General features: G+C 38.3%; 2 protein-coding genes across 2 annotated transcripts; both read left to right on the forward strand.

Moving 5' to 3' along the window:
• The first annotated feature begins 399 nt into the window (after positions 1-399).
• On the forward strand, positions 400-1542 carry LOC143181126 (microsomal glutathione S-transferase 1). The gene is made up of 3 exons (XM_076381369.1): positions 400-417; positions 505-789; positions 878-1542. The coding sequence occupies exons 2-3, from the start codon at positions 676-678 to the stop codon at positions 1199-1201; spliced, it is 438 nt and encodes a 145-aa protein (XP_076237484.1). The 5' UTR covers positions 400-417; positions 505-675; the 3' UTR covers positions 1202-1542.
• Positions 1367-3635, forward strand: LOC143180196 (putative cytochrome P450 6a13). Its single transcript, XM_076379755.1, has 8 exons — positions 1367-1370; positions 1407-1517; positions 1571-1729; positions 1776-2223; positions 2278-2672; positions 2743-2964; positions 3044-3295; positions 3362-3635. The coding sequence occupies exons 1-8, from the start codon at positions 1367-1369 to the stop codon at positions 3529-3531; spliced, it is 1761 nt and encodes a 586-aa protein (XP_076235870.1). The 3' UTR covers positions 3532-3635.
• The last annotated feature ends 7013 nt before the right edge of the window (positions 3636-10648 follow it).

Below are 10648 nucleotides of genomic sequence, written 5' to 3' on the forward strand. Positions count from 1 at the left end.
AAAAATTTCTAGAATTCCGATTTTCTTATTGGGAAATGCGCTTCCAATCACATAACGCATTAAATAGTGATATTTATGGTCTCTGGTTAATCGTTTATCATTCAAGAAAAACGTTGATTGGATTCGGTGTCCGTACCAATGGAAATAGCCAATCAGCGAAATTACGACTAAAGAATTGCTCATTGGATTATATTGGACAAAACAACTTGAAAATAAGATTTATCGTGTTAAAGATTACATACTAATTATTGAGTTCAGTTTAAATTATGTTTTTTTTTTAATCTCTAATCATACATGCACGTAAATACGATAGATTAAGCTTAATTTAGAACTACTGTTATGAGTAAATTTTTAAAAATATGTACACTTATAAAATCGAAAATAAAAAAAAACACTGAAAATGATAATTTCTGTTTTGTATGTAACGTAAATTTGTTGACTCATGATGATACTCAGCCTTACAGCATCACGATTTATAATTTATATAATCTTTTTTGTATGTAGTACCTTGTAGCTACGTACACATATAAAGGCTTGGATTCGCGAATTCATTTCTTAGTAGAACTTAAACGTGGTGCTTGAGATATAACTTGTTCTTGACAAGGTGAATATTTTTTCGAAGAAACTGGTATCAGGCAGAACACTGAAAATTTACATAGTCAATTTACTTAAAAAATGCTGAACATAAATCCAGAGCTTTTTAAAACTTTTGCCTTTTGGACCAGTATTATTGGTTTAAAGGTACTGGCAATGGCACCATTGACTACACGTCAACGGTTTAGAAAACAGGTAAAGGCTTCAATGATAGTAAATACTATCATTTTTTATACATTTTACAGTAAGTATAAGAATATAATCAATTTTCTATTTATTATAGGTATTTATGAATCCTGAAGATACTAAATTTACACATAAAGCAACAGTTGGTTCCAGTGATGATGACGTTGAAAGGGTACGCAGAGCACATCTAAATGACCTAGAAAATATTCCTGTCTGGATGGTGGTTACGCTTCTGTGGTTAACTACAAACCCCTCTGTATGGTTAGCTACTAATTTAATCAGGTGTTTCGCGTTGTGTAGAATTGCTCATACTTTAGTATATGCTGTTTGTCCAATGCAACCTGCCAGAGCATTATCATTTGGACTTGGTACTGCTGTTACAGTATATGAAGCGGTAGCTACTATAATAACATATCTTTAACCATTTATAATGAAAATTGATATTCATTTTGGGATTATTACAAAATAATAATATAATAGTAATTTGTTACAACTTTACAATATCCTTTTCATTTTGATAATTTGACATTTCGCAACTACCATAGTATAGCATAAAAAATAATACTGAAACACTTAATTTCATATTATGGGTAGTTATATTAACAGATAAAGTTTAGGGAAAATAGGAATGGAATGTGCTTCCAATAACAAAATTTTTTTAATGCTAAGAAAGATACTTTGTTTATATTTTAAGAAAAGATGTGCCTTTTTATTGTGTCTTTGTACTAAACAATTTTGTAATTAAATTTTGAATAAATATATTTAAAAAAAAAATGAATATGAAGCATAGTCAAGAAACCATTACCAGGGAAGTTACAATATTCATTAATATTGGTGTTTCTTTATCAGTGGCTAAAAAGAACAGCAGATAACTCAAAGCATTATCTATTAAAATATAAGTTTATCAGAAAATTATTTATAACCTTGTATGAAATTGTTGCAAATAGCAGTATAAAATTTGAAATTCAAGTAAAAGGCTTACTCTTCCTGTTTAGAATTGTGTAACATAGTACAAAGTATGGATCTGAATAGTGCATATTCTGTGTATATAGTACATATTGTGTTAGGTATAATCTGTTTTGTTCTTTATAAATATGTAACTTCTTACAATCATTGGAGTTCTAAAGGAATACCAGGACCAAGACCTTTACCTTTCCTTGGTACTATTGGTTCTGTTTTACTTGGTGGACCTACCTATACTGATTATCTTCGAAAAGTATATACTCAGTATGAAAATGAGCCAGTTGTTGGTATTTATAATATGTCTATTCCAATCTTAATTATTCGAGATGTTGATTTAATCAAAGACATTTTAATTAATAATTTTGACAATTTTGCGGATCGTGCAATAAACTTTAATGCAGATGTTAAATCTATCACAGAGCATCTTTTCAATATAGATTCTGTACATTGGAAATATTTTCGAACAAAATTTAATATAATGTTTAATAGCAGTAAATTAAAAAAAATGTTCTGTTTAATCACAGAATGTGGTAGGTATATGGAAAACGATTTACAGAAGTTAATGAATAAAGACAATGTAATTGAATGTCAAGAAGTAGCTTTAAAATGTACTGCATGTGTTATTGGATCATATATTTTTGGCATTAATGCACATACTATGGTCAATGAACAAGCACTAATTACAAAAGTGGGACGTATGGTTTTTGAACCCAGTTTTGGAGGATATTTAAAAAAGTTTATTTTATCCTACATGCCTATACCATTTAAATATTTTAAGCTACATAGACTGAACAGTGATTTTTTTCTTAATATAATAAAAGAAATTGTAGAATTTAAAAAACATAGATATGAAAAGGAAAATGGAGATAAAATATGTTATGATTTCATAGATATACTTTTAGAGGTTCAAGGAGAAGATAAAAATATGCGTAAGTTCCAGGCAATATATGTATGGTTTTTTGTTTCACCTAGATATTGTTATAATACTGTCAATTCCAGGTTTAACAAGCAAAGAAGTAGCAGCACAGGTCTTTACATTTTTTCTGGCAGGAACTTGCACAACTGCAAGTACTATAAGTTATGCTCTATATGAGCTTGCACAAGCACCGCAGATTCAAGAGAGATTACGAAATGAAATTACAAATACTCTAGTTGAATGTAATAATCAGATAACATATGAGGCTTTAATGAATATGACATATTTAAATATGGTTATTCAAGGTACTCTAAAATTGCTTTATATATAAGTACATCTTGTGAAACTTGATATACTTTTACACAAAGTGTGATATTTATTTAGAAGTTCTAAGAAAGTATCCATCTCTTTCTGAAATCCTTCGACAAACAACAAAACCTTGTATGTTGGGGAATACAGGAATTCAGTTGCATGTTAATCAGAGAATTGTAATACCTGTATATGCTATACACTATGATCCACAATATTATCCACGTCCTGAACTTTTTGATCCAGAAAGATTTTCTGAAGAAAATAAGAAGACTAGACCACACATGGTTTTTCTACCTTTTGGGAAAGGACCTAGAAATTGTATAGGTAAACGCTTTTTTTAAACAAAAAATTCAGTTCTGACAATAATCCTCTTTTTATATTGTCTCACAGGTAAACAGTTCGGTCAAATACAATCGAAATTTGGTCTAATCACGATTTTGAAAAATTATTATGTTTCTGTTTGCGAAAAGACAGAGATACCACTCAAGACAAGTAGAACGAGTTTAAGTATTTTGGCAGTCAATGGAATCCATTTAAAATTCGAAAAAGTGATAAATTAAAATTTGAATTATTATCAAGGTCTGATGATTGTACTGCTATTGATTAACATAATTTTATGTATATACATGAAAGTAAAATAAAACCGAGAATCTTGTCAAGTTATAAAGAACAGTCATTAAGTCAGTCAATTATTTCAGTCGGCGGCGATTTACCAATATTAGAAACTTCTTTCACTCCGTACTTACAGAATGATACCGTGACATGTGTCTAAATTTTACACTGGAATTCTAGACATACAACAAGAAACGCTATTTTTCAAACACATTTCTTTCTGAGTTATAGACACTCAAAGTTGTACACACATTAACACGATCTAGCTGGATGTAGTCAAACATTTTAGAATACCCTTAATATTGGCGCGCAAACTACATTAGACATGAAGGGAATGCGCATGTGCAAACGGGTGTTGTGTATCGTCGTCATGACAACGTCGTCTCGACGCCAATGGGCGCGGGAACGTCAGACGTCGCGATGTTTCTGTGAGGTGCGAACCGTCGTCGGTGCAACGGCGTCTCGCCGTTACCGAACATGCGTCGATTCAGATTTTGATCGTGAAACAAATGTGCCGTTTCGTCACGCGTTTCTCACAGTGTCGTCATGCAATTGACAATGATCGAAGAATCGCTGTCATCTTTTCCGAGGACGATGATCGATACGTTATGCGGAAACGTCGTTAGAGCGATAGAACTCTAGAGGTGAGTGTCATTACAGTTTTTAATACTAGCGCTCTTAGTTAAATATCATACCTGTGAAATGATTCCTTTTAAAGAAAATCAGCGTTGATGGATTTGGAAACTTTTCATTCCCTTTTTCTTTTTAACTAAAACATCAGTTGTGTTTAGTGCACTTTACGAGCAGTATAGGGACGATCTTGTTAACTATTTTTTAAAATCGAAAGTTTCTGAAATGCATATTCATGTAGTTTCACGGCGTAAGATTCACATAGTTTCACGGCGTAAGATTCACGGCGCTAATGACAACGCCGTGTGCCTGACAGCGGTGTAATAACGTTTGCCGTATTTCAGGGGCTTTGCACACGATGCAGTTTCTCTATAAGCGCAACGCGTTTCGTTGAGAACACTAATCAATTATAATTACTACAATTAGATAATATCATTTTAACATAAAAACAAAGTAGAATAAGAGAAAGTCAGTATTAATGTATGAACAGTAACTTCATGCGTTTATATCTTCGAATTGATTTTATGATACCTTGAACACGAAGGTGTATAACTGTAGGTCAATTTTTATCGTATTAAATAGATCTTATCAGTCACCGTATTCGCACCGTATATTCTACTTTTTTCTAGATTGAGCTTAAAAGCGCATAGGTACCTTTTCTAGAGCTTAACGGTTAATCAACTCTACTCTGATTCATGGATCTTTTATATTTACTTTCTTGACGGTTTTTAGAAATGACTGAGAAGTAGATATTAAGGTCAGAATGAATACCTCAATGATTTTGGCATAAAAAATGGGAGTATTATCCCATACTGTGTTTGAAATCCCTGGCGAAGAGGAGGTACCAATTTAATTAGATCACGAAACACTTCGTTCCTTCAAAGTACCACATATATATGTACATGTACCTAGTTTTGTTTCATCAATACTCTCTGTGGTAACCGCATCCGCAGTGCTAAAGACATGCATTCGTATGTAGCCGTGTTATTTCGTCAATCACTACGAAATTCAGTGCAAACATGATAGACTTTGCGTGCGTCGGCATTAAAGCGATATGTAGGCCAGCAGGCCGACGGAATGCCTTTCCGAAAAACGCCAATATTAGCAAGCAGTCAATATCAATATTAGCAAGCAGTCAAAGTAGCAGCTTCTTCCCAAATTCCAATAAGAAGGCTGTTTGACATAATGGAATCTAAATGTAACGAAAACAAGATTTAAACCAATCGTCTAAGAGTTGGAATGTCTAGGGTTACATTTTTTACTCGTATTGACCTAGTACCAATTGCCAATGACCCTGGAAATTTTCCATGTCAAGCGGCGTCTTTACAGCCTGTTACCGAAATTGCATTTCTCTGGATCGATTGTCAACCGCGCCAAGCATTTCAATTCACGCTGTAATTAATACCAAGATCGTAATTGCATTTTCGCTGATACTCCGTTGTCGTGGGTGGCCGACACCTTTTGTCACAGTGAAATCCGCTGGCATTTCACCGACGCGGACAGCGGAGACTAATCAATGTCGCGCGTCTGATCGAATACTTCCTTTGCTTACTATTTTCTTTCTCAAAGTCCTTCAGACAAACAGAGTCCTTCCTCTGCTTCCTTCGTATCTCAGTTTCCTAAAGAGCTTCTTTATTCTCATTTTCGCGGGCTTTCGTCCTCGGGTTGAATTGGGTCTGGGTCTTCCGGTTTCTCAAGTACACGCGTCGCGCGAGGAAGAAATGATCGATTGTGTCGCGACGTTCGTATATGGGGCGATTGTGTCCACCAGTGTGGATTGACAACCACTGTTTAAGTCGGTAATTTAGTGTCACGGTCGCAAGTACGCAGGGAAACGCGATCTCTGGTTCGTCGTACGCTTGTCTTGCCACGTATCTCGGCGAGCCTCGCGAACTCTCTCGAATATTTATCACTATATTAAGGATCGCTTAGGTCGACTCAACTCGCGAGAACGAAACAGTTCATGACATCACAGACTGCAAATGCACTTGATTCATCCCCTACCATCCCGGCCATGGACAGATTGTAAATTCGTATGTCCGTTTATGGACCGTTTGCCTCGCGTGTTACAAGATCATCACGCCTCCTCTTCCACTTTTACCTTGCTTACCCTGAAGATGCAGTTTCGTACCACCGACTTCCAGTTAATGTAAATCAACAAGGCGCATCGATGCTGTTTCCTTTTCATGTATCTTTACTCATTGAAGGACAGTTGTCTTATTTTTGAGCCATTTCTCAGGGGATTTTTCTTTTCGAAGTCTTCTGAGTCTTCTGAGGAATAGGTCAGGGACTAAGGAACAATCTTCCACGTCGGAGTGGAAAGGGTCAGGGGTCAGGGAGTTCCTACAGTCATTTGAGTAGGGTAGAGTATTTTTCATACGTGTAAAATCTGCAGTGTCTGGCTCAGACATGCGTTGCGTTGTGTATGAATATCAATATTACCTCATCTTCATTAGGGTGTCCTAGTCTTATTAATTCAACCGAGAGAAGAAACATGCATGGTAGCGATGGATCTCGATCGCTGTGAGCTGTCGCCGTCTTCACACGTAACAAGTCTGATGCAACAGAAGCGTTTGCATCATCGATGAGTTAGCGCAAAAGTATCAAAACATGAAAACGTATCTAAAAGGTAGATTTACGCTTTCAATGATCTGCCGGTGCATCGATAGAATTCAATTACTGCGAGAATCAGAGTACATCCGCCTTAAAAGCGAAATTACAAAAGTTTCCCTTTTAACGTTAATTAAGGAGAGAACGCGGCGGACCCTGCTTCATTATGACGCCATTACGAAGGGCGTCTTTCAAGTCGACCAAGCTTTCGATTCCCCAGAGACAGGATCGTGGAAAGGGATATCGCCTGATTCACTTTTTTTTCTCAAATATACTTAACCTTATTAACCATAAAGATCGACGCGCCCATGTGAGAAACGATCGATTTCGATACGATGCACGTAACGTTGCAAAAGCTGGCGTCTCGAACACGCTGATTAAGGCGTCGCAATGTTGGAATTCGATCGCGTCCTTCTTTCCGTGGAACGCGAATGGATCACGTCAAGACATCGAAAAACATTCATTTGCGTCGAAACATGGATAGACAAGCGCCCGAGTTCTTTTTGCGTTTTTTGGCTAGCGTGTGACGATGATCTTGACGAGTTTCACCCGTCTTTTGTAAAAGTATACTGTTGAAGTACAAAGGCACACGTGTTTAAAGTGTAAAGTGGAATGGGGAAATCGAAAGAATAATACTTTTAAGTTAAAATTGTTTGAACGCTTCGCAAATTGCTTACAAGGAAAACAACTGTTCATATTTGTGAATGAGCAATGTTTGAGGGGAATGAGTCACACGCGAGGAGTTCCAAGAACGTTTACCTTGCGCGAGGATGAGGATGAAGGATGCACACGCTTTAGGACACGCGTAATCGTTTGTTTCGTGACGTTTCTTCTGTTCGTTGGTAGTTACTTTGCTCGTCTGTGCTCGTTGGTCCCCGGATGACGCGATTACTGGTTCGCCTACGGATTTCTCGGCGCATTCACCAAATACGGAGCAATCGAAGTCGATTTCTCGTGTAGCAGTGCCTGCAGGCTTCCTGCCCACGCCATGACCCGGCGACACTTTTTACGGGAAACTCGCGTGGACGGGTGTGGTACTTTCGCTCCTTAACCGAAATCGACTCGTCGAGATCGAGATCAATCGTATGCACTCGTCGGCCTCGATTTTTTGGCGGTTCTAGTGCGATCCAGAACGCATGAGGTAATACCTCCTTGTTAGGCACTCACACTTTTAACAATTATTTTATAAGCCACCCGAAATCTGGCGCAATCAAATTTTTCAGTTTTCAGTCTTAGTGAGAATTAGTAACGAAATAAATAGAAAAGATAGATATTCAGCTACTTGTTTCTGAGATATCCTTTGCAGTGTCTGTGCCTTGAGTAAGATCCGCGCGTCGATATCGATAATTTAGTAATCACAGGGTAAATAAATCACTTTATGTCCCGCGGTCTTGACAAGCGTGTTACCAGAGTTACGCGATCTTAAGTTCTCTAAATGTTCCCCCGCAAGGTGCGTCGCATTTCCTGTTGCATCATCGACTCATTTTTCTCCGACAAGGTTACGTTACAGTGTCTTACTCATTTTGTGTAATCCTAGAAACGAATCGGGCATTGATATTGCGTTCCAGGAAAACCTCGCTGGATATATCAATGCACTGTTCTAATAAGACATTTTTATTACGTAACCTGGATAGACACTGTGTTTAAAACTGTGGGAGTTAATGGGTTGTCGACGGTTGAAAACCGTTTGGGTAATTTCGAGACTCGCGGAGACATGGCATTGACAATGGCAATAAGTCTCCCGCAGTGGGTTAATTCCGCCCAATAAATTTTCTGATTCGAAGCAATCCGACGAGAACTCCTTCTGGCTCGTTAACGGCACTGTCGGCAATCAGCCATTATATCTACGACACGATGCACGCGAAAATAATGACCATTGGTGCGACACCTCGATGGGGAGTCTCTGCGGTCTACGTCATCGCCCAGTTTACATCGAGACATCGCGAAAGACCGGTTCCTCGAAGGTGCCCCCACTTCGGGCTATGCTCCTTTCGCATTCGTTTGCGAGATCCCTTACCACAAAAGACGAAAACAGCGCGTCATGGTTACACGAAAAGCGTGGAGCATCAGCATGCGAAGAGGGTACCGTAATCTCGATGTCCTTTGCCTCTAGAATCGCTTATCGAAGGAAGATATTGGGGATGCAAATATGGAAACGAAAGAGTGGGCAAAGAAAGGCGAGGTGTCTATTTTCGACGCTACGCAAAATACTCAAATTAGTTTTTTTGAGATGTGGCTGAGTCTCTGTGAATCATTCATGACACACAAAAGGAGACTAAGAGACTATTGAGCCAGGGAAGAAAGAAGCAAGTGCAATACTTCTCTCAAACAGATCCAGAAATGCAAATTTGATTCCTAACAACAGGTGCATTCAATACTTTTAATGGATCGTCGCATGTCCCCTGTTTTATTTATTCTGGGCTGCTTAAGCAAGCGGCGAGAGTGAATATCGATCAGCGCGAAATCGTAGAAGAGGCGTGCATTCACTGAGAGGAGGCGAAAATTGCATTCGCGCGTTGCAACGCGTTGTACGTGGGATCGTCGACGTAATCTCTTACGGCGGGAAGCGAAAAGAGTAAATGTCGGGCGTGCATTCCGTCGGAGAAAGAGGTGAGCACGCGAGCACGCGTGGAAAGAAAGAGGACTCTGTTCTCCGGCGTGTTCGAAAGAGAAAACTGTACATGCTTACGGGCTTTTTACGAGCAGAATACTGCGCATAAAAATAGAAGCATGCGTTTGACGGGGTTCGCTCGCCACAAACAAAAGCTTCGTTTCGGTCATTGGGTCTCAGCGAAATAATGACGGTGTGGAGCTGACTATATTCTATAGTGAAACAGTTGAAAACACCTGCATTAATTAAATACAGTCCTACGTTGAGACGTGACAATTTTTATTTTAGTAAAGTTTGGTTCCAAGTATAGTTTTTTTAAAGGAACTTGCTTTTAGAATCGGCTTTGCAGCTAAGAATAGCCCCCTAATAGGTGTCTCCTATTTGACCTACTGCTTAAGACAGTAGCTTTATTTATTTATGATTAATTCTTGGTAAGACATCCTCAGTTTACCAGGAAAAAAATGCCCAAACAGAAAGTGTCGTCACTCAGTTATTACACAATGGCCCAGAAACTTGTCGAATGAATGAATTCACGAAGATCATCGGTCGCATTAATGGAGCCTGTATGCAGAATGATTGCTGCATCAAGAGAGAGCTGCGAAGTCGCTGCTAGAGAGAATGAACGTTGGGATCGGTAGAAGATGGAATTCATAATTGGAGACGAACGAATCGAGCGCTTGGAGCGTAACGACATCAACATCAAGACGTAAGCATAGTAACTCGTTCGCCTAGCTAGGCGATTATACAATATTGTTGATTCAGTGTGTGTACTCTTGGAACTACTGTACATGTGTAGATAAGTACAAGTGCGCCTGTTTAGTATTTTCAGTCACAGTAGGTTTACCAAAACGACAGGTGCAATTAAAATGCACTTAGAATGCAATTCAAATACAATGAAAAATACGAGACAATTTAATCGCTTCTAAAGGATAAGAACGTAAGTCAAGTTGTAAGGTCTTCAATGTAAGTTGCGAAGATGCGGTCTTTTGCGATATCTATTTAAAAATTTCTCTCCCTATTGGAGGGGCTGAAGACAATCAGGAACCTATTACCTAAAGAAAGAGGGGGTACAGGGGACAGGGGGAGAGAAGAAGAGTGTATCTGCCCACACAGACGGTGCACAATAAGAATCGAGCAAGAGGATTGTGTGTGTACGCATACAGAGGCAAGAAGGCAAGTACGCCGTAACATCCCACGCCGGGCGACACGCGAGA

The sequence above is a fragment of the Calliopsis andreniformis genome, chromosome 6, assembly GCF_051401765.1.
Source record: "Calliopsis andreniformis isolate RMS-2024a chromosome 6, iyCalAndr_principal, whole genome shotgun sequence".
Taxonomy (NCBI): Eukaryota; Metazoa; Arthropoda; class Insecta; order Hymenoptera; family Andrenidae; genus Calliopsis; species Calliopsis andreniformis.